General features: G+C 44.5%; 1 protein-coding gene across 2 annotated transcripts in view; it reads left to right on the plus strand.

Annotated features, from left to right (window-relative positions):
- SERPINE3 (serpin family E member 3) overlaps positions 1-25,232 on the plus strand; it is a 128,574-nt gene that overhangs the window by 37,531 nt on the left and 65,811 nt on the right. For both annotated transcript variants that reach the window (XM_069205443.1, XM_069205441.1), the window contains exon 8: positions 20,292-20,375. In XM_069205443.1, the coding sequence (XP_069061544.1) occupies positions 20,292-20,375 (84 nt within the window). The remainder of the gene's footprint in view (positions 1-20,291; positions 20,376-25,232) is intronic.

Genomic DNA, 25,232 nt, shown 5'->3' on the forward strand with positions numbered 1-25,232 from the left:
ATAGGCCTATAGAGCCTGCGAAAACTAGTTCTTTCGCCATCCCAAGGACTTGGAGGGGGCAGGACTGCAGGGATACACCTGCCTAAATGCTTGGCACTACAATGCATACATCCCAGAGCAACCAAATTCAACCATCAAAGTGGTATCACAACAGTGTTGCTACTCAACCCCTTGTGCCTGCTGCGCTGCCTTCAAGCGCCCATCCAAATCCAGATAGGCCACCACCAGTGTGCGGGCCATTGGGGGAGGGGGGGTCGGGGTCCGACTGGCACCCCTTTCTCGTTGGAAGGCCTTCCCCAGCTGGGCCTCCCCTGTCTTCCTGGCCCAGCACCTCAGGTCCTCCCACCGCTTCCTGCAATGGGTGCTCTGCCGGTTGTAAACCCCCAGGGTCTGCACTTCCTTGGCAATGGCTTGCCACAGGCCTTTCTTTTGATGGGCGCTGACCTGCATGGGACACAGAGAGCAAAGAAACAGACGTCAGTATGGGTGCACCGTATACAAATGCCATGCCGTTCCATATGGAACGGCCATTGTTGACATGCATTTGAACAAACTACAGGCAGAACGTGCCAGACAAATTACGGCTGAGCAGTCACACATCGAACACACATGCATACAGGCATCCGCCACAATCACACACATCTACGGATGGCAGGTGGCAACTCACCTGCTCCTAAGGTCGTCCATACTACTTCGCATATAGGGGTAGGACCACCAGCTTCTCCAGCTCCTCCACGGTGAAGGCCGGGGCCTGTTCCCCTGTAACACGCTCCATCTCAGAGACCAGAGTCAGGTCACAGCAGCACACGCAGAGGGAGGGAGTACTACCCTTCACGTGAATCAGGAGTCAAGTGTCTGAAAAAATGGCATAGGTACCGCAGCGGTGTGCTCCGTCACCACCGGTGGCGATCGTGATTGGCCAAGGTTCCCCATTAACAACCATGTAATCCAATGATCAGGTGCACGGCAGTGAACACCGCCTTCCGCCATGACGATTAATGCCAGCGGAATGAAGTCACTTCCACTCTATCATACCTGGATAGCAGGAGGCTGCCATTTTGCTACCACCCCGTCTCCAAAGCCTGGCCGGGGGCCCCATCCAGGGCCCCAATATCTCTCCCCTTCGTCACTCGCTGACATGATTCTATGATCCCCACATGTACCTATCTTTGGAAGTGTGTCCACACTGAGATGCCATTATGACAGAGAAACCTCAGCACACATTTGCCTGACGGTGCACGTCATTCTTTCCGTTTGTGAGCATTACCTATGTGACCCATTTTGAAAAGTACAGTGACATCATGTGATGCAAGTGTATGTTGATACTCAGAATGTGTTCTTTCCTCCCCATAGGTACAGACCCATATGGCAAGGGAGGGCCCCATCTGTATACAGACCCCTGGTAGATCTGGACACTATGGAGGAACTTCACATCATTATCACCTACCTACTCTATAGAGCTACAATCCATGACCTTTGTGCATTAATGGATCCTGTTGTGAAGCTGGCCAATCAAAATCAGCATGCCATCCCTACAACTGTCAAGTGCTATCTGTGCTCCAATTCTTGGCTACGGGCTCATTTTAGGTGACAGGGGGCATGGCTGCAGGGGTCTCACAGCCAATGTTCAGCCACATCCTGTCCGAATTCCTGGATGCCTCTGTTCAACACTTGCAAACCTATGTCCAGTTTCCCCAAAGGGCTGAAGTCCCTGCCATCAAATCTGGATTCTATGCCTTCTCTAACATCCCCCATGTGATAGGTGCCATTGATGGAACCCACATAGTTCTCATACCCCCAAGAGTGAATGAACAGGTGTATAGGAATCGTAAGAACTATCACTCCATGAATGTACAATTGGTGTGTACTGCTGATCAGTACATATTACATGTCAATGCCAGGTTCCCAGGACCAGTCCATGATTCATTTGTTCTGAGAAACAGCAGTGTGCCACACATGATGGGACAACTACAAGGGGACAGAGGTTGGCTCATAGGTGAATGTGTATGACACTGGATCAGTTACATAGCTGACAGCCAGGCTGTATAGAATTAAAGGCTGTTTGTTCAAGTCCTCTTTTGCGCACTTTTGCAGGTGATTCTGGCTACCCCAACTTGCAATTCCTGACACCTGTGAGGAATCCCAGGAAAGACGCAGAGAGGAATTATAATGAGGCCTATGGACGTACTAGGAGGGTGATAGAGCACACTATAGAACTCCTGAAGGCAAGATTTCGTTGTCTCCATCTCTCTGGGGGATCCCTGTGCTATGTCCCTGACAAGGTGTGTAAGATAGTGGTGGCCTGTGGCATGCTGCACAACTTGGCTGTGAGGAAAGCTATCCCACTTCTGGAAGAGGAGGGTGCTGTTCAACCAGCCCTGCAACCTCAGATAGGGGATGAAAGTGATGGTGAGGAAGAATAGGGGGAAGATCTCAACTCCAGGACCCAACTAATATGGCTATACTTCCAGTGACTCTAAGGGACTGTTCAATGATTCTGCTGTCTTCACTGCATAGTTACAGTCTGTCTCATGTAATAAGTACTGTGGTGTCTTTTGTCAGTGACAATGCTAACTGATGCCTGAAGTGGAATGTGCCAGGGAACCCAATATTAGGTACAGTGTGACATACTTCAGACACTACCGTGCGTTGGATCCCCTCCTGCAATAAAAGTGGGATTATGATAGTAACTGGCTAATGCATACATAATCACAATTGATATCTCATATTGATGATGGACATACGATTTGAGTGCATAGGTGTATTTATTCAATGGCAATATATACATAAGTGTTGGGACAGTGAAAAGGAGTGGGCATATGGTGAAAAAGCATACTCAGGTACATATGCTCAGCTGTTGGTAGCACTAGGTTTTGGTCCATGTGGCCATTGGAAGATGGTGTGATGGCAGTGGCATGTCAACAAGGTAGCTCAGTGGCACACAAGGGAGACAGTTCAGGGCAGAGATGTGGTTTCCTATGTCACAAGAGAAAGGGGCAATTAAAGCGCTCCAGGAATTGGACGTCATCACTATGGGAGATATGTTGGAAGAGAGCAAGCTGCGAGGCTGGGAGAAGGTACAACGCGACCTCTGACCAGGTTCTGTTATCACAGAGTATGCACCTTGATGCAGGAAATACTATGGGATGACCTACGAAAGTCCCCCACAGTCCCCGCTCCATCATCATTGCTGCGGAACTTCGCGCTGGGTCATTTTATATCTAGGCTGTATGCTATTACACAGAAGGCATGCAGGCTGGAGGTATCCAGAGCTCGATTAGCATGGCAAAAAGATCTGGGTATCCCTATAGAGGACAAACAATGGACATACTGCTGTTCGATTACTAAAACTATATCCCTTAATGGGCGCCACAGGCTCATACACTTTAAATACCTCAATCAGGTTTACTAAACCCCGTCTAGGTTGTACAGGTATGGTCTATGTGACAGTGCAAAATGCTCAAGATGCCCGGAGAAGGAAGCTGGGTTCTTACACATGACGTGGGGCTGACCGGGAATAAAACATTTTTGGCAGAGAGTATTCAGAGAATTGTGTTTTATCATGCATGTGCGGGTGGCTCCGGATCCCCTACTGGCCCTGTTGGGTGACAACAGGCAATTGCCACCGATGAACAGGCGATTAATAGCAGTGAGGCTCCTCATGCAAAAAGGCGAGTGGCCAGGCGCTGGGATAGGGGTCCTCTACCGACAATGGGGGAGTGGATAAAAGATATGACATATTGCAGTTTGCAATCGGACGCCTATGGGGAACTTCTCCCAAAATGCAGTCACCCATGGGATATTTGGGGCCCTTTCCAAGCCTACTTGCACCGACTGCAGGGTGAGGGGGAAGAAGGACATGACTCACCCGGCACGGCACAGCAAACCGCAGCGAGTTCAACCTTAGAGTCAGATGGGGTGCCCAGCCACGCCCCCAATGCACATAAGAGCACTGTAGCTGGGGAGGTGGGGGACTTGCCATTAGAAGGCGCAGATGGTCATTGATTGCCAGTAACAGGGTGGGGAGAGGAAAGGACTGTCTTAAGAAGCTGAAGAGGTGCACAGGGGAATTATAAATACAGCGATGCTATACTGGCTATGTACCTAAAAGGGTGATGGAAGGGGGGTCACTGCCAATGTATACTATCGTTAGATGTGTATATGTAATGTCATACATGTTGTTTTTGCATGTTTTCTAAAAAGCCCAATAAATAAAAAATATAAAAAATAAAGGCATCTGTATAGCTCATTCAGCTTCTGAACTCCAGCATGATTATTTCTAGAGGTGCTGCAGTACCCCCAGGACCAGCACCCCTACACGCAGCGCCTATGCATCCAGGTGTGAGAGCAAGTGAAGAATATGGATTGCCCTTTGGCTTCCGGGTAAACTAAAGCAGCTCTATTCTGTTCCTCATCCAGGAGGGGGGGTAAGTGGCCTTGAACATTAGAGGTGATGTCTTGAGATATTTGTGTATAGACATCACTGGGGATCAGAAGAGTCCATAGAGCGCAAATCCTGGGCAGCACTGGTCAGACCTAAAGAGAAAGTTATGCATTAGAGAGGTCTACTGTTAGCGTTGTTGAGAAGGGTGGCATTTCTTGAAATGATTATTCCCCCCACTTTTTTATATGTATTGCAGCACACGTAATTTTGGGTGCTAGGGAAGTCCTTTCATCAAGTGGATGAGACATTGAGGAGTTTGCTATGGAACATGGCCCACTGTAAATCTCATTGGTAGTCCAATGTGTGTGATATATATATATACCAACATATATATAGATATATATATGAATATATACACACAAATTATGTATATATATATTTCAGTATATACATATTCTCATAGAACATGTCACGAGTTAAGTAATATGTGAGGTCTTAAGCAGTGCATGGCAAGGGTGCAAGTTATAGTTTCTTCAATTAAATATGACAGATGAATTTCAATGCTTTTGAGAGTTTAAAACATAACGTTTCGCCCATCATAACGTGACTTTAACCATTGTATTTTTCAGTGAATTTCCATGTTTTCTATTGGAAAGTAAGATATTATTATCAGACTTTATTATAACCTAACTTTAATCTTTGTTTTTCAATAAATGTCTTCCCACCCAGGGCACCAACAACACTGCTGGCCATTGTGGCCTGTGGAGGGAGGTCAATGGTTCCCGCGACACCGCAGACTCCCCTACCATCACCCATCCTGGGTTGTGGTGGAGCCAGCTGCAGTGGTTTGCTACTGCACAGCAAGGGCATCTTTTGTTTCTGCAGAGCAGGAGCAACCCCTTTTCCCTGCCTGGGAGAGTGCAAGCAGGGAGTTAGATTTCTGTTCCTATGCTCTCTTAGGCAGAGAACAACACAGTGTCCCAGGGAATGGGGTCTCCCGGACACTGCCTGCATTGGGTTCGGGTAAAAGGGTCCCTGGGGCCTTTGTACTAGTATGGAAGGGGGGCCCAAATGCTCCCTTCCCAAATAAAAAATACATCGAGCTCTGGGGAGGGTATCCCCAGGGCCATGAAATGGGTCGGGGAGGGTGCCCCGCTAAAAAAAAAAATGTACTGAGGTCCTTGGGATGGGGTCCCCAGGGCTATTAAATGGTTTAGGGAGGGAGGTTGGGTTGCATGCCCCCCTCTAAAATATAAGGATATACTGAGGCCCTGGAGTATGGGGTCCTGGGAGCAAAAAAATGGCTGAAAGAGTCGGGCTCACACCCACCTTGTCCTTTATTGTATTGTATTGTAATAGTATTTATATAGCGCTTACTACCCCGACGAGGCATCAAAGCACTTTCCAGCGAGTAGCACGCTACTCCGGAACCCAACAAGAATTAGTGATGGATTAGTATAGGGATAAATGAGTACAGTTTTAGTATTATTATGAGTTAATTTGAGCCGCGGATAGGAGAGTTTGTTAGTTAGATTGACTGGAGTAATGGAGGGGTGGAGGAGGAAAGAATCCAGAAGTGTTAATTGGGAGTATATGGTAATAGGATTTAGGCTTGGGATGAGTAAAGGAGGATGGAGGAGGGAAGAGTCTGTGGAAGGGGTTAGGGAGATCATAGTAGCAGGGTGAGATAAATGAGGGTGAATTTAGTAGGGTTGTTTGGGAGGTCATGGTAGTAAAGTGAGGTTTGGTGAGTTAGATGTGGAAGCGGAGGGAAGAGCTTAGGCAGAGTTATTTAGGAGATGAAAGTAGTAGAATGGATTTGGGATGAATCAGAGTGGGAATGGAGGATAGATTGATAGAGACATGACGTATGGTGATGGGTAGATAAGGGTGATATATGAGAGCAGGGATTCATAGATATCTAGTATAACAACCCACCCAGGAGCCATGCAATGACCCACGAACATGCCAAGCACAGAACAACATACACACATACATACATGTATGTATATATATATATATATATATATATATACACACACACACACACACATACACACATGAATACACATAGATATGCACACATATAAGTACATACATATACATATTTAAAACCATGAGTAAATATACTTAGTTAAACAGGTTTAAAGAGTGTGTGTGTAGTTTATTGTTATGACATGGTAGCAATACATATCTTCTAAAGAACTGTACATAACTAGAATATACACATAATCAGAAAAAAATATTTATCAACAAAGGCATATGCAGTCCATAGTTGTTTGAATATGGTGGTTATGAAGGAAAGAGCCAACTCTTGAGTAGTTTTCTGAAGACAAGAAAGTTATCTGTGGCTCTTATAGTTGGGGGTAATGAATTCCACAGTTTGGCTGCTTGAACGGAGAAGGATGTACCACCTATAGTCTTTTTCTTGTATGGTGGTGTTCTAAGGCAGGGTGCCAATCTTGAGCGGAGGTTTCTTTGTTGAATGTATTTGGTTATTTTGTTTCTGATAAAAAGCGGTCCTGTTCCATGTATAGCTTTGTGGGTGATATAAAGCAGCTTGAAAGTGCATCTTCTAGCAACGGGTAACCAGTGTAGTGCTCTCAAGGAGGGGAGATGTGGGCTTGTGGCTTTAGATGTAATAGTAGCCTGGCTGTGGAGTTCTGAATACGTTGTAGTTTTTTCATAATAGACAGAGATGGTCCATGGTAGAGGCCATTGGCATAATCCAGTTTAGATAGTATAAGCAAGATAGTAACTTGCACCTTGTGTGGAAATCCGAGGCAGGGGAAGATGCGTTGTAGAGTCTTCAAGGTGATGAAGCTTGTTTGTGCTAATTTGTCCACTTAGACATTCATAGTTAACTTGGAGTCCATGGTGATTCCAAGGTTTTTAACTTCCTTGGATAATTGAGGAGGTGGTCTGAGATCGTCAGGCCAGGTGCACAGTGGGTCATAACTTTTCCAGTCACCACATATGAGTATTTCTGTTTTGGAGGTATTTAGTTTAAGATGGCTCCAGGTCATGCACTGATCAATGGCTCTGAGGCAACTGAAGATTTGTGAGTTTTCAATGTTTTTGGGGCATTCTAATTTAAGTAGTATTTGTGTGTCATCTGCATAGTTGTAGCATGTGAGATGAAAATCATTGATCAGTTCTGGTAATGATATCATGTAGATGTTGAAAAGCAAAGGTGAGATGATTGATCCCTGCTTTTGTGAGGTAGGGTTTGGATGAGAAGGGGGGTGAATAGATGATATTAGATCTTTTTTGATGAAAGGATGTAATCCAGTCGAGAGCAGTCCCTTCTATGCCGGCTTCGTGGAGTCTTTGAATTAGGGTGTCATGGTCAACTGTATCAAAGGCAGCTGAGAGGTCCAAGAGAAGTAGTGCAGCAACTCCATTACGGTCAACTGTGTTTTTAAGATCATCCCAGATTGCTATCAGTGCCTCTTCCTGGGCGGAATCCAGTTTGGAAGTCTAAGAGTATAGAATTGTCTTCAATGAATTGTGACATCTGGGCAAATGCTGCTCTTCCTATCAGTTTGCCCAGGAAAGGTCCATTTGTGATTGGTCTGTAGTTGTTGGGGTCCTGCGGGTCTAGGTTTGTTTTCTTTAATAACGGTCATATGTATGCCTATATGAGGTCTACAGGAAAAGTTCCTGTAGTTAAAGAGTTGTTGATGATTCTTCTTACAGGTGTGGCAGCAGAAGTAGATAAAAGAATGTTCTTGAAGATTTGTGGTGGACAAGGGTCAGAAGGGCAACCGGAAGGCCTGCTTGCTTTGACCAAATCCATAAATTCACCTTGGGATATTTGTTGGAAGGACTGTAGAGGCTGGGTTGGTTTATTCTTAGAGGGTATTTTAGGAAAGGGGTTAGTTCTGATGGTTTTCTTCTGGTTTAAATAGGAGTCCAATGTGTCTGCCTTGGTTGTGTAATGAGTTGCCAGTTTGTATGTGAAATTTTGAGTAGTGGGGTGACTTCCTTCCATGCATGTATGTTTTTGAAATTCATTGAGAATTTTATAAAATTCCTTGGTTGTAGATTTAGCATTTTGAATTCTGTCGGAGTCGTACCTTTTTTTTAGCTTTTTTTGATTGATGGTTTGTATATTCTGTTAAGTTTGTGTAGCTGCAGTTTGTCTTGACTGTTGTTTGTTTTGAGCCAGGTCCGCTGCAACTTTCTGATTTGTTGCTTTATCTTTTTAAGTTCTGTGTTTCTCCAAGGTGTTAGTTTTCTTTTGTCATGTTTAGTTTTTCTGAGTGGCATTAGGATATCAAAAGCTTCCTGTAGCCACTCATAAAGTTTTGGAACAGAATTAATTGTATCTAGATCTGTGTTGGTTGTGTTTCTAAGTCATCCAAATTGAGTTTCCTGTATGGTCGATAGGTGCATGTATGTAAGTAGTTGTGGGGTGTGTTGATTTGAGGAGTTTTATGTCGGAAAGTTATTAAATGGTGGTCTGACCATGTGTTTGGTGTGATGCTATGAACTGTAACTAGTTCAGGCTGAGCAAAAATGACATCTAGGATGTGTCCGGCAATGTGTGTGGTATTGTGTACAATCTGATGTAGGTTCAATGCGACTAGGCCAGTGGTGATAGCTTTTGGATGGGGCATATTGGGTCTGTCAAACCAAATGTTTAGGTCCCCAAGAATGCATAGGTTGGGGTATAGTGTAATAAGGTTTGAGACTGTATCTAGAAAAGCATCTGGGAATGTTGAGTTGTTAGGTGGAGGTCTGTAAAGGAGGAGAAAGTTACAGGAGGAAGTTGGAGTAGGGTGGCATCTGGTGAAGAGGGCTTTGCAACCTTGTATGGAAATGGTGTCTGTTTTACTGAGATTTATCGCCTGATTGAATATAATAGCTAGTCCACCTCCTCTCTTGCTTATACGGTTTTGTGTGATGGTTTGATAGTCTGGAGAAAGGGCTTCGTGCAACACTGGGGCCATGTCATCTCCCAACCATGATTCTGTTATGAGTAGTAAGGCAGGTTGTGTGTCTGTGAGCAGGTCATAGATGTGGTGTTTGTTTTTTTAGAGTGATCGAGCATTTATGAGCTGGCAGTTTAGAAAAGGTGTGTTAGTGGCAGTGTTGTTTTGTTTAGGAGAAGGGTAAGCAGTACAATTTGAGCTTGAAGCAGGTGTGTTGTTAGTTGTGATAACTGTGTGAGGCTCACAATAGTCTTGTTTTTCAATATTGTGTTCCTCTTCCAGCAGGTTAAAGAGGCATTTTGTTGGGTCTGTGTGTGTGGGTGGTGGACTTGGTGGCTGAGAGAGACATGAAGAGTGTACTGTTTTTGTAGGGTAGTCTTATTACGTAATAGAGAAGGGGATGCGAGGTTGTTAAGAGTGGCATGTTGTTTATTTTGTTTGCGTCTGTTTAGTGTGGATGGAGTATGTGGATCATGATGTAAGGCTCTAACTTGTGCAATGGAGGAGAGGCAAGTGAATGAAAGTTGCTGGGTTGGGATGCTAGTGGTAGGTGTTTGTGACGAGTGAGAATGTAGGGGTAAAGATAGGACGTGACTTGTATTCTTTGTGTAGTGCTGAGGGTGGGAGTGGGTGTGACAATAAGTATAATGAAAGTTTGTGTTGATTTGATGTGCTGATGTGTGTGGTCTGTATTGTTTTTGTGGAATAGTGAGAGGGGATATTGATGTAGTTGTTTTTGGTGAGGGATTTGTATGTGAGTAAGTGCTGGTGAGTGGAATTAGAGTGTTACAGGGGGTGTTGATGTGTTTTGGAGATGAATGTATGAGGTGTGTAAGAGGGGATGGATGTGTGTCAGGGGAGTTTGTGTTAGTATTGATGACTGGAAGAGGTAATACTGTATATGTGGTGGAGTGGAGTGTGGGGATTGTATGGTTGTGTATAATTGGTGAAGAGAGGGGAAGGGTGTTTGTATATGGTGGGTTGGAAGGCTGGGTTTGGGCATTGTTATGATGAAATGTGGTCTATGTGGAGCAAACAGAGGATAGTGTTGTTGGTTTGTATGAACAGGGAGTGTGTATCTGGAAGGCTGAAAGAAATGTATAGTGTGGTTTTGTGTTGTGTGGGTGATGGCAGGTTGTGTTAGTGGGAGTGGACAGAGTAGTGTTTGTTGTGAGAATGCAGGTGTTTGACTGTTGTAGTTGTGGAGGATATGTGTATATGTGTTGTATAATGGGTATTGTGTTGGATGATGGGACATTGCAATCTGTCTGCGGTCAGTTTGTGATGCATGAGTTAGATGTCCTTGCAGATAATGTGTTTGCATGTTGATGGATGTGTAGGGAGTAAGGTCTCTTTCTGTAAATGGCGAATTGGGCAGAAATTCTGGCCCTAGGCCCTACCTGTCCTGAACAGGCCCAAACAGGCAACTGCCCTTGTCCTCGACGCCCGGGCTGAGATGCCCTGAGTCCTAGGCTTAAATAGCCCTACTAGCCAATAGAAACCTAGCCCCAACCCTAACCAATCAGATTTGTAACCCTGATTCTAACAACTAATGGGAGACCCAGCCCTAATCACCAATCATACCCCTAATCCTGACAACCAATCACAGCCCCAGCCCTAGAATGAGCAACCAATCAGATTCCCAGCCCTAACCACCAATCACAGCCCCAGCACTAGAACCAGCAACCAATCAGAATCTAAGCCCTAACAACCAATCACAGCCCCAGCCCTAGAACCACCAACCAATCAGAATATCAGCCCTAACCACCAATCACAGCCCCAGCCCTAGTCCCTAAACCAATGGAAAGACCAGCCCCCAACAACCTATTACAAAAAGATATGCAACAACCAATAGGAACTTTTATAAGGGGCAAGTTAACTGAAGTCCAGTCCCTGTGGGCAGGGAGGAGGCAGCTGCTGCTCTATTCAGAATCTCCTTGGATACAGACAGGCTGAATCCACACTTCCAAGCTAGCAGAGTCTACTTTCCAGGTAAGGGAGATACTGTTTAAAAACAAACACTGAAATACTGCTTGTCGCGCACTCTGAAATGTGGGTATTTTAAGGCAAAAAACAGGGGAAGCAGACAGTTTCTAAACACAATTTATATCACAGAAACAGATTAGGCAGTCTCCTAAACACACTCTGCAAGATGTATGTAGCCTTTTTACTTAGAAAAGAGGGGGGTTATGAAGACTTGTGCCACAAACTAGAAAGGAAATTTACACAGTCACAGCTAAAAAACACCACTTTAAAAGGTCAAGCTGCCTGAAACACAGAGAGTCTACAGTAAGAAAGGCACGGGTAGCTGAAAAAAACACTTTTAAACAAATAATACTATTTTCCCAGAAAAGTCTGGGGCTCCTTACCTAGGTCTTTTAGCAATCCTTGAACACTGGCCTGTATTAGGACACAGGGGAAATGCTGGGCTCACAAAATGGAGGTGGCTGTCTTGGGCTATCCTCCACAAACTTAACTTATATTAACGATAGGATTCACTCCTGGACCATGACCCACCCTGGAAAAGTTTGAATTTGGTCCGCCGTAACATTTTTAAAAAATCTGTTTTTGGCCCAAGGGGGGGCCCCCCTGGGTCCTCCCCCACCAGGCCTCAGGGGTCAGGTTATCTCTGCCCTCTATATGTTTTTGAATTTTTTTTGTGGACAACAGATGGTGTTTCTGTCAGGATACTTCAATTCGATTTCCTCAGAAGCAGAAGATAACTCCTCAGTCCCGACCCGAGCTACTCACAACACATTTTAATCCTTCGTGCTGAGTACCCCGGAGGGGGAAAGGGGAATGGGATTGTAGAGAGACTGCTACAGAGATGATGAACGTCAGTACTCAGTCTGCCTCTTCACGTCTAAGATTGGATGCAGCACCTGTAAGAGTCACAGTCGCAATTACTAGGGGCATACAACATCAGTTTTACACTTTCTACTCTTAACACTTAATTCTCTTTAATTCTATTATTTCTTCACTCACCCTGAGTTCTCTGTAGCCTTGCTTCTCTCTATGAATGATAGCTCTTCTTAAAAATGCTTATTGCTGATTCTAGAAGAACTTCTCAACCTTTGTTAGAGATTGGTTTTATGTTGCTATATATATATATATATACATATATATAGTTGGTGATAATGCGTTCTCCAATTCAGCTGATGTTAGTTGGTTTCTACTTTACATTAGAGAGTTCAATTACGTTTACTGCATTGGTAATTCTTGCTTGTGAAAGTTTGTTTCTCCTGTCTTATTTTGACTTCTGTCAATACTTGTATTTGTAAATGCTTGTTTATTAAAGTTTGTTTCTTCTTTCTTACTTCGACATCTGTTGATAACTTGTATTTGTAAATGCTTGTTTATTAAAGTTAGTTTCTCCTTTCTTACTTCGACATCTGTCGATAACTTGTATATGTAAGTGCTTGTTATTTAAAGTTCGTTTCTCTTTTAAACTCTACTTTGGTTTATTACAGTTGCATTTGTAAATGCTTACTTGTTAACATTCATTTCTCCGTTAAACTCGGCCTTCATTTATAACCTTGGTATTTGTAAATACTTGCTTGTTAAAGTTCGTTTTTCTTTTGACTTTGGTATCTTAAACAGGAACCTTGTAAACATAAGGTTTATTCATACATTAAACTCTGTAGCCTTGCCAAACCTCCACTGGAACGGTCTACTATCAAACTCCTCGAATAAACCTTGACAATATTTATCACGTTTTCTGTAAAATAGTCTTCAAGGGTAATTTTACCTCACAGGAGTTTCTGCTCTGAAGCGCGCTCTCTCTCCACACAGCTGATTCCTGTCAGACCTCAGTTGAAGTGCGAAGCTTCCAGCTGGTGAGCTCGTAACCAAGCAACCAACCGATTGCAAGACTAGAACTGTAACTAAACTTCAGGACTCACGACAGCCATCTTGAATCTTCTCTTCTTGATTCTTCCTTTGAAATAAGCGCAAGATTACTCTGCAAACCTTCTTCCAGTTTGGGCTTTGCTGTCTCCACTGAGGATATCTCTTTGCTTTTCTCAAGCATTTCTTTGATTTGATTTGGCAAGTTTGTGTGGTCATGACAGTTTCAGATTCCTCAGATGGCTGCCGCAACCTCTTTGTTGATGTTGACGACAGACAATCAGATTTAGGGTCTGATTTAGAAATTGGCAGACTAGTTCCTTTGTCACAATGGTGAGGGATATCCAATCCACCAAAATCTAAATCTCATTGGAAATAATGGGATTTTGGTTTTGGCGGATAGGCTATCCGTCACCATTGTGATGGAGTAACTCATCCACTAAATCAGGACATTAATCTTTTCATCTGTTGTGTCTGCAGATCGTCCGCAGCCTGATACATACGTTTTGAACCTTAATTTCCCAAAAACTACTGAATTGACATACAGCAAATCACAAAAAGCACTCCTTCTGGGTAAAGATTTAGCTTTCTGCCAAATGTGGTGTAATTCTATACTGCTGTTTTTCAGTGTTCCTGTTCGATTTTCCTATGGGAAATTACATGGAGAAAATATGTTTTGGGCCCCCTCTTTTTCTTGGCCCCCTGCATGATGGATTACCGGTAATTTTCCAGGAGGGAGTAGAGTTGGATGAGACATTTTTCTGGGAATGTTTTGTGAAGATTCATCAAACAGTGCCAAGTTATTAGCAAACCAAATGTTCCTACCTATATAGTTTCAAAATATGGGATCTGATTGGCATTTGAATTTTCAGTGACCTATCAGACCACAGAGGGCAGAAACGTGTTAGCAGGGTTGGACAGAGTTTCACCTAAGCTTGAAATAATTTTACGGATATTTGCAGAATCACCAGGCCCTGAAGAAGGCTCTGTTAGATAATTCACATTTGGAGGTTAGGGTAAATCAAATCTCAAAGGTTATAAAACCTTGACGAATAATGTGCCGGAGTGCCTTATAAACTCTATGGTGAAATGGTTTCGGGGCTTGGAACCAACAGACAAAGCAGGGTGGGTGAAAGCTCTCATGAGTCCTTGTGAGGTGGCCAAACAGCCAACTCTTGGGCTAGTGTAGCACAAGATACCTTGCAGGTTACATTTTACAGGTTAGACAGTGCAGTATCTGTCTGGTTGATTATTTCAGCTACTTCAAATGCTAGGATGGGACCTGTCTTGTCAGGTAATCCTGAGGTTCTAGGTACAGTAAGTGTGGATATATCCAAGGTGTTGAGTGTGGAAGATAAAACTGTAGATCAGAAACTAGCCATACTGAGCTTATTTAAGGACGTGGATATGTCTGGATTAAATAAATTGGCGGTGGCACATGGAGATACTGCACATCTAGAGAGACCCCAAATATTGGTCACAGTATAGAGGAATTACCTATATGTCCCTTAAAACAGCAATGTACAGAAGTTGGGAAATGTATAGGTTTTAAGGCATTACTGTGGCATTGATTAAGTAACCGCAGAAAGAAATGGGAGAACTGCAACAGTGAATTTATCATTGGAGGGCTTTGTAGTAACAGTAATTGTTTCATTAACAGAGATGGGTAAATTCTTTAGGATGAAGTCCACAGGTGTGAATCACAGTGCCAGTCCACCTGTTTTACCAGATTTGCTTCCTCCTACAAAGGCCAAAGCCGGACACAATGTTGGAAGTAATTTTAGCTCTATGAACTGCTTCAAAATTACTGATTCTGGCAGTAGAGGTTTTCAGTCAGTTGTAGCATTTTAGGCAGTTTGTGCTGGAAAGCTACACATTTCTTTGGTTAGCTTTTTATGCTGACTTATTGACAAATTAATAAAAACTGATCCATTAATAACCTTTATTTAAAAAGAAATGAGCAGACTTTGCAACAGTGTGGGGTGGTGACATTTGAAAGTGGTGGGGCGTAAAAGTTTGGGTATGACTTTTAAGTAACGAGTGAAGCGAGCAAGCTTAATGGACAAACGTGGGTTCCAGGGTGGGTCCTCCTCCCAAGAAAAAAATTGAAAAAAGATTAACAAACAGTGCATTTGAAAGGAAATAAATTTGGTGTGAAAGCAAGGTTTATAAAGCAGTGGGAATGTATAGTCTTGAAATATTCAACACAGTAAAAACTGCCCCATATATGTTACTGCATTAATATGTTCACCCTTTACTTTAATGTGCGAATTGTACACTGCAACAACTTCAGACCCTTCAAAGTGTGTGCTTACCCAGTGTCCTGCAGTGCATGCGACATCAACTTTGGAAGAAAATGCTCTAACCAGGCATCAGTAAGCACCCACAGCTGCTGGTTGCAATCAGTCATACAGGAATATGTGCAGACAGGTGTTTGAGTGGGATGAAAAAAGTGGGGGCTCTCTAAAAGGAAACATGCAAAATACATTTCTGTGATTCCCATACTGTGCCACCTGGGCTGTATTTTGGTTTATCTCTGAGATGTTTTTGCATCCAGAAATATAACACAACAACTGGCATACACCTAAGACCAGTCAGTATTGTTGCCTTTGTCAATGGTTGTTAGCTGTATAAGATAACTGACTAACAACAATGATTAGTTATAAATAGTTTTACATGTTTCAGTTATGAAATTGGGACCCTGTGAATTAAATATTATTCAGGCCTGTGGAAGGAGTAGGGACTTCAGTTATGTGTGCTTTATGTTAAATATGTAAGCCCCTCCTCTCTTTCCTGTTCAGCATCCACTTTTCATTCTCCCCTGAATGCACTTCCCCGCATCTCCCTCGTTTTACCACCCCTAACATATACTGCACTCATTCACATTTAAGCACTTTATTTCCTTTTGCTTTCTAAATATCTTGACCTCTGTGCACCCCCTTCATACACATTTACACTGAATTTCAGTTGTAATTGGAATACACAACCACTGTTCTGTGTGCTCTGCAGAGACACCAACCCACTGACAGGCACTTTGCTTTGCCTTCGGGCTCAGCACTAGTGCTCTTACTCAAAGCCCCTCATAAACGAGTCAAAGTATGCACTATGCAAAGTAATAAAATTGTCGAAAAGAAATGCAGAAAGCAATACAGAAACAGAACAAGATGAAACAGCTAACTCTCTAGACAAATGCAACATTAAGTAAAACATGTGAAATAGGAGAGGAACTAAATCGCTTTTTAACATTCATTGTTCGTATATCAACCCATATTTTTGGGATTTATGCTAAGGGCATGAAGATAGGGCCAGTTTTTACACCATACAGCAGATAACTGCCTTTACTGTAAGCACATATTTCTCTCTTTGCAGAGAAACGTTTTAATTTCTCCTTGTTTTTCCCTCTTTGCATGTGTGCTGCATTCTAAGGCATACATACAAAGTGGGAAACGCCTTAGGGCACAGTTTTTGTGCTGAAAGGGACCACTTCCTGTACAAAAACTATGCTTACCACAACTCAGACACCCTCCCACTATGGTGTAAAGTTGTCTGCATTGATAGATGGAATCCAACAGTGCGCTAGCGCAGAGAGAGTAGAACAGCTCCACATCTTAGTAGATATGTCATTGTTATGCTCTCTCCCATTTGTAGGAAAGCGCCCTTTTGGCTTGGTTACCCCACCTCACTTTTTGCCTGATATTGATGCTAACTTGACTGAGTGTGTGCTGGGATCCTGCTAACCAGGCCCCAGCACCTGTGTTCTTTCCATAAACTGCACCATTACTCCCACAATTGGCACACACCCTGACACACAGCTATGTCCATTGTAAAAGGTACCATTGGTACCAAGGGCTCTGTGGCCAGGGAGGATTCTTAAGGGCTGCATCATGTATTATGCCACCTTAAGGGACCCCTCACCAAACACATACACACTGCCATTGTGGCCTGGGTGTGCTGGTGGGGAGAAAAATTTAAAGTCAACATGGCATCTCACCCTGGATGTCATGCCTACCTGTGGCATAGGTAAGTCACCACTCTAGCAGGCCTTACAGACCTAAGACAGGTGCACTATACCCCAAGTGAAGGCATAGCTGCATGAGCAATATGCCCCTACAGTGCCTAGGTCCATTTACATTGTAAGTGCAATGTGGCCACATTAACAACATGGGCTGGGAGGTTGTCATAACGAACTCCACAGCTACATGACGGCTTCACTGAAGACTGGGAAGTTTAGTATCAAACTTCCCAGCACAATAAACCCAAACTGATACCAGTGTTGGATTTATTGTAAAATGCATACAAGGGGCATCTTAGAGATGTCCCCTGTATTTCACCCAACTCTGAGTGTAAAGCTGACCTGTCTGTGCCAGCCTGCCTCTAACAGACAAGTTTCTGACCCCATGAGGTGAGAGGCTTTGTGCTCTCTGGGGTTAGGAACAAAGCCTGCTCTGGGTGATGTGCTTCACACCTCCCACTGCAGGAACTGCAACACTTGGTGGTGCGCCTCAAAGGCTCAGACCTCCTATTACAGTGTCCCAGGGCACTCCAACTAGTGGAGATGCCAGTCCCCTGGACCAAGCCCCACTTTTGGCGGCAGGTCTGGTGGGAAAATTCGGAAAAACAAAGAGGAGTGACCACTGCAGCTGGGACCACCCCTGAGGTGTCCAGAGCGAAAGTGACCCCCTCTTTGCAGAATCCTCCATCTTGCTTTGGAGGACAGTAGCCAATATGGATAGGAATGTACCCCCCGTCCCCAAAGGGAGTGGGCACAGAAAGGGGCACCCCTGAACCTTGCTCTTCAAGTTCCTGGCTACCTCAAGAAGAAGAAGGACTGAAGAACCGACCCCAGCAGTGAAGACTCCAGATGACAACTGACTTGGCCACAGCCCTACCGGCCTGCCAGCAGCTTCAAGACTCGTGCTACAAAAAGCGATGCATCCGCAGGACTAGCGAGCTCTACAAACCCCTAGAGGACTGCTTGCCCAGCAGAGGACCAAGAGCTCCAGAGGACAGTGGCCCTGTCCTCAAGAAACACCCAAGAAGGACTCCAGAACCACCCCGGATATGCAAGACCTGCCCACTCAGAACCCGAGGCCCACGGCCCTAATCCAGGTGGCCCACCAGTCCAGAGAAGGTCCCCAGGCAATTCCAACCTCGAGTCCACCCTGGGTTGACCCCTCCTGGCCAACACAATGACACCTGCAGCCTATATTCCAGAGGACCCGCATGACCGAGACCGGATCCAATGAAGATTCCTGACGCCTAAAGGTACCCCTGCATCACCCTGGCCTTGGGGAATCCGAGCAATGGTCCAGCAATGTCCAGTGGGTGCCTCTCCTACTTGTCCAGTATTTGGTTTTCCGCAACCGACTTCCTGGACCCAGTCTGCAGCATCTTTTTGACCCCCGGGGTTCCCCCTTTGAACAACATTGGGTGCCCAATGCTGTGTTTGTACCCTGCACCCGGCCGCCCCTGTGCCACTGAGGGTGTGTGTTTGGTGCTGACCTATGCCCCCCCGGTGCTCATCCAAATCCCCCAGGTCTGTGCCCTGCCTGAAGTCACTGGTACTTACCAGCGACCTGTTTTTTTCCAAGTGACCCCCGTTCCCTTTAGATTCCATTAAAAACCAAACACCAACTTTGACCTCTGCTCCTGGCTGTCCCTTTGTTGCTGGTGATGCGCTTTTGGGGTCACATTGAACCTTGACCTGCGGACATCCTAACCCCTGAAGACTGGGATCATAAGTTGAGTACTTACTTGTAAATTGTGCTAACACTTTTCCTCCCCTAGGAGTATATTGGTTCCAATAAGAAATTGCACCATCTACTTCTGAAATTGAAAAGTGTTGCTCACTTGTAAATTGTTTTATCTGCAAACCTAAACAAAGTAAATTTGATATATAAGTTTGATACAAACTTACATCTGTACTTACCTGCAACAAAGATCCTTTTTGTTCTAGAAATAAAGTAACAAGATATATTTTTACTATATAAAAATATTGGCCTGGAGTTAGTCATTGAGTGTGTGCCTCATTTCTCGACTGTGTGTTGCATTACCCTCTGATAAGCCTAACTGCTCTATCACACTACCACAAAAGTGAGCATTAGTATTATCTACTTTAGCTTCTGGGGAACCCCTGGACTCTGTGCACGCTACACCTCGTTTTGGTATAGTATATACAGAGCCAGCTTCCTACACCGATCACACAACGCAGCACAGCAACTTCACTGCTGTCCTGCGTTGCATGATGTTTTAGCAGCTCTGGGCCTCAGTTTGTTCCGTTTCTTGCCCTGATTCAAAACTGTTCATTCCATTTAAACTGCTGCAAACCCATTTGCCTCATTCCATTAAGCATACCGAGAAAGGGGGAAAAAAAATTGTAGCAAGTTCACACCACTGCAATGTGTATGGAATGGGTGATCAGCTGTCACAGTTTTGTTGTTGTTATATAATTCTATCTGTGCTTGAAGATTCCCTTGCGGTTCGCGCTGCATTTCTGTGCTTCACACTGTTTTAAGGAATTTGGAAAAGACATACTTTCGTGGCTCTGTACAGGGCAAACTTGAATTTTACTACCCATTTCCTGCTAATTGAAGACCATAAGATGCCAAATGGTATGAAATACACTTTCCGGTGAGGGGGTGTCGTAGGCATGGAAGGTGGGGACTCTGGGTAATAGCCCCGTTTGCCCGTGCCTTAAAACATCTCAGCTGCGGAGTCCCCCACAAAAAACTACAGATGAGCATTACAGCCAAGGTAAAAGGAAGGCGTGCTCGCTCTGGCTGAAAGAGGTTTTAAACATGACTAATGTATTCCTGCAGTAGAAATCCACAACAGCTAAGAGGTGGGTATTCCCCAGTGTTCATATGACCCGCAATGCGTATTCGCACTCGCTTGGTTGTGTAGCTTCAAAAACGAGTGTGCGGGCAGACTCTGGGGGTTGAGGATGACCAGAAACCAAAACCGAAAAAAAGACATCCACAAGGGCACAAAATGTTTGAAGGCGTCTGAACTGGCGATATTACAACAGACTCTTCATCCAAATTATTCACTATTTGTAAACTGTGACATTTAAGTTATCGGTGCCATAAAACTACACAAAATAATTTGTTTTTGTTTATTTGCAGCTATGGTGTTGCTGAAAAGATCTCGGACTCCTGTGTTCAAAGCAGACCGTCCTTTTCTCTTTTTCCTGAGACAAGCCATCACAGGTAGTGTGTCATTCCTCTGTTTGTGTTCCATGCTTGTGTTGTGAATGGGCGAGCAGTGGAAAACGGTCTTGATGTGCGCTACCTTCTCGAAAGCCGTGGGCGCTATAAATAGTCCTCTTTGGCATGTTTCCTGTCGAGAACGTGCTTATGCGGACTTATTTGGGCCTAGAAGAACAGGCCAAGGTTTAAGCATTCCATGCAAGTTTTATCTTGCTGACGAGCCCCAAGTCACGAAGCTGTCAACAGGGCGCATGCGCGAGGGTGACCTGGGCATGGTTGCTTTCTCTGCCACCGACACAAACGTGTCGTGGCTCATAGGTCTGTACCAACATGGGGGAACCGGAACTACCAGCCCTCACGTGCTGTGCTGTAAGCTGAGAAACAGGACTGTCTGGAGGTCACCTACTTGACTTGGGGACTATTGACAGCTATGTGCCTCTGTGGGTGCACATTCCGCGCTTCAGTAATGCTAACACTTTAGAAACACGGAAGTGTGAATTTGAAACCTGGGAAAGTACTCTATGACGGTGCAGATTTACTACTTTTTGGAATTCACAAACATTGACCTCATACACATAGAACTCTGCACCGCTCGCAGGTTTCTTGATATACTATTGGGGATGCCGGGATGGGCAAGAAAGTTCAGCTGTGACCCTGTATTTTTTTGTCTGGGGGAAATATTGCTCCCCATAGAGAAACCCTTTCACATCTGCCACTTTCTAGGATAGGAGGGGTCAGAAAGAAGTCTCTGAATGTCCAAAGGATTATGGGGGTTATTCTAACTTTGGAGGAGTGTTAATCCGTCCCAAAAGTGACGATAAAGTGACGGATATACCACCAGCCATATTACGAGTTCCATAGGATATAATGGACTCGTAATACGGCTGGTGGTAAATCCGTCACTTTTCCGTCACTTTTGGGACGGATTAACACCTCCTCCAAAGTTAGAATAACCCCCTATGTGTTTGTCCGAATTCACAAATTCTCATGCAAGCCACACGTTGATCTGCCCTCTTTCCAACCGTTCTGTAGGAATACTGTTGTGTAATTGTTTGCAGTCATGGCCAGGGTCATTGGAATTATGCAACAGGAGAGGACCAAAGTGTGCGTCAGGGTTTATTATATTATGCGGCAAGCAAAAACAAGTTATGTGGCACATTTTGTGATAGTGTTAACAGGGGCAGCTCCTCTGCTATGGCGGAGAAGCGTGCACCCACCAGCAGCAGCAGCTGCAAAACTTTTATAGTGCATACATAATAAACTCTGTTTATTATGTTTTTAATATAAAAGGGGCTGAGCCACGGGCGTGACATAGCACTTCCCCACAGTGCGCATGTATGTTTGGCCAGCCGTCTCAGGCCGGCCAAACATACAGGCGCACTAGGCTCTCCCCAACCCGGCACTGCGTTGCCGAGTTGGAGAGAGCAGGCAGAGGCTACCACTCTGTCTCGGAGTGTCCTGGCTGGTTGCTCCGTCCAATTCTACTGCTGCTTTCATGATGCCAGCAGCATGAAAGCAGCGGTAGGATTGAACGCAGGATTGGCTTGGAGCCTGTGCCTGCAATGAAAGATGGGAAATTTTATTTTTCTTATTTTTTTGGTCCCATCCCTGCCCCGCACCATGCCAATCCACCCCCTGCGAGTTGCGCTTTAGTATTACCTCATTATTTTGTCAGTTTTACATATGTTAACACCATCTGGGCAACGTTTTTCACCTCATTAATACCAGTCTGACACCCAAATACATCAATAAGCAGCAGAAAGGTGACCAGTCAGCTTCTGTGAAGGTCCTTCCACGTTGCATTGCTTTTAGTCATTTTTGATCTGTTTGAGCTAGAAACAATTTTTTATTTGTTAAAATCTGCAAATTTAGCAGCAAACGATGCAACTGTGGCAAATTCATAATTATGTGGAAAACATCACAGTATTTCACAATTCCAGTAGCCCTGGTTATGGCCTACAGTTATGCAGTAGTAGATGCATTTACACCTGCAAGGCATCACTTTTGTGGATACCTAATAGACGTAAATAGAACCATTTTCGGGCTTAAACATTAGTTTTTGACCAAAAAAGCATTTTTTTATTTGGGCCCTGAGGGTTTTGCATCCTCATTATTTGGCCTGAACAACTATGTTTGTGGTCCACGCTGATTCTGGTTTTCAGCATGAGGGCGAGGTTTGACCCAAAACTGGATAGCAAATAGTTTTCCTGAGACTTGCGAGTTGCAAGGAAATAGGAACATATTGTCATTTAAATATAATCTTGCTGTTCTCTATGGCTAATGCACAGGTTTTTATGAGGGCCACGGTTTGGGCTGTCAACAGAAGAGATAAAAATGCATTTATCTTAATAAATATCCTAATTTTTCGTTTTAAAATAAAATATATGCTCCTATAGTGTATCTGTACCTCACAGTGATTCGTTTACTTTTCAAATACCATCGCTTTTTCTGTGTAAACCCAGCATGCAGAGACACAAATGCAAAGTGGGGCCCTATCACATGAGACCTTCAGCCAGTGCAGGCGTTTTAGCCAGCAACACATTGCATTCTGGGACTTGTAGTTTCATAGTTGACATTGAGCATGTGGGCTCAAAAATCTTACCATGCTAAGTGTTATTGGCGTTTAATTAACTTACCCTCACGAGCCATTACATCTCAAGTGGACACCCTTCTTCTGCAACCAGTCTTGTAATGGTCTGACAAACATTTGGCAATACCCAACAATCTGCGAAGGTAACTAGAGCCACCAGACAGCGCACCTATATCTTATATCATGTACTCATCAGATCACTAAGTCCTGCATCCCAAGCAAGAGGCGTCCACCTCTCTGGTCATTCTCACGCAACACAAAAACGCTTCTCACATAAACTCATAACTAAAAGAACAGCCTCCTTACCGCACATTCCCACACAAGTAGCTTGGTGACTGACCAGGAAGGTGCTTTGGCGCCCCACATAAGGACATGAAGCGAAGTATAAGTGTGTCTTTCACTCAAGGTCTCATACATGACCCAGTGTCACTTGGCATGTGTGAAGAGATGCTGTTACAGTAGTCTTTTTTTATTCTGACTAGAAAAAATATACGTGATACTAAGGAGTCATCAAAATATGGGTACTTTGAAAAGTGGTGACTCGTAGAAGTCACAGAGAGTTGGAGGAGGAGAGATGGCTCGGGTGCTCGGAAAATAGGACTGGAATTGCTTCTCCTCCTTTCTTAATCCCGTTTCCTCCACCGCTTGCTACCCCTTGTCTTCTACCTAACCTCGTCAGTCTTTAAAGGCAGGGCCGGACTGGCCGGGCCGGGCGTCGGGCATTTCCCCAGGAGGCTGGAAGGGGGGGGGGGGGCAGTTATTCAGCACTTCTGCAGTATCGGCCCCGCAGTAACAAAAGCAGCGGTGCTTCACACCAGCACCCCCGCTACACCCAATGGGGACTGGTCCGGCAAAGTTGCCAGGGCTGCTTTGGGTTCCCAGTCCGACCGTGTTAAAGGGTAAAGATTAAAATCCTGCCAGGCCTGACTCAGCCTTTCATCATTTCCAGTACTGATGGAAAGAGCAGAATTACTCCACAGGTTTTATATATACCAATAAAGCATGTGCAACAGAACTATCAGATTCCACAGCTCTCTTTAGTGACTGAACAGCTGAGCTACTGCTCAAGTTAGAGTTCTACTGACAGGTCAGTGCAACTAAAAGAAAATTAGGCCATGGCCTGCACTGGGGACGTGTAAGGGGTACCTCGCTCGTGGCTGACTTTTCTCCATCTCTGCTGGCCTTGTAAGGATTAGCTTACATGGAAATGGAGAGACACCCCAACAAGCTGGGTCCAACAACAAATGGTAGAGATAAAGAAGTGTTAGTCAAGTACAAGGACTGAGAGAGAGCTGGGAATGTGCTGGGGGGGCCTCAGTTCCACCCATACGTATCAGGGCGGGCTGTTCACACTGCCCACCAGGGTGCATCACACCCACTCATGAGGGTAAGAGGGAGGTTCAAAGTCCATGCCAATCCAGCCTTTTTCCTCTTTTTCAAAAATTGCGAACAAAGTCCCTTGAGGTGCACAAGGTATATCTGAATGGCATGTGCCCCTTTGAGGCTGGAGACCTCCGCAGAGCAAATAAAAAAAGTCAGCTGGGGTCGTGGAGAGGTTGTCCCTTCACACGTCTCATTTCTGCAGCGCTAACTGATGACGCACCGACCTGTCAAAGGGAAGTCAGGCACTCCTTTTACTTTCTTCATAAGCTGGTCACTATTATCTACTCTTGAGCATGGCATTATCAGGTCTTTAACAAGCTCAAAGTTTGACAAAGCTAATATTTGATTTTATAAGTCATTGGAGTCAGACAGGTGTATGAGGACTTCAGAAAGGCAATTATGTGTTGGCACCCCAATCAAGTTTCATTGTTTGCTTTCACTTGATTTATTAGCATTATGACAGGTCTTTTTAAAGGCTTGAGTTTTGAGTACGATTTTGGAAACAGCCTTTCAGTGAGAATTGTATACCTATGACACAAACATCATGCTGTGTTATCTTGTACACATCCCTCTTCAAAGCAAGCTCATCACAATCCCTGCTCTGAAGCCATTGCAGTCCGTAACAAAATCCATTTCGTCCAACAACACCAAGCCAAACAACTTACCCTGCAGAGGTGGCCCACACATTAGGGTCTTTACGCTGCACCCCTCCTTTTTCTTCACATTCACCCAGAGGGTCCTACACCATATCCTTGAAGTGGCAACATTAAAAAAATACATGCAGTGTATGCAAGCTTGTTTTGGGGTACACGCACGGTTGACAAACTCGACCCACAGCTCTGTAAGGGACCACTGTCCATCAGCACTCCTCTCAAATGGCAGTC

Source organism: Pleurodeles waltl, chromosome 8 (assembly GCF_031143425.1).
Source record: "Pleurodeles waltl isolate 20211129_DDA chromosome 8, aPleWal1.hap1.20221129, whole genome shotgun sequence".
NCBI classification, from domain to species: Eukaryota; Metazoa; Chordata; class Amphibia; order Caudata; family Salamandridae; genus Pleurodeles; species Pleurodeles waltl.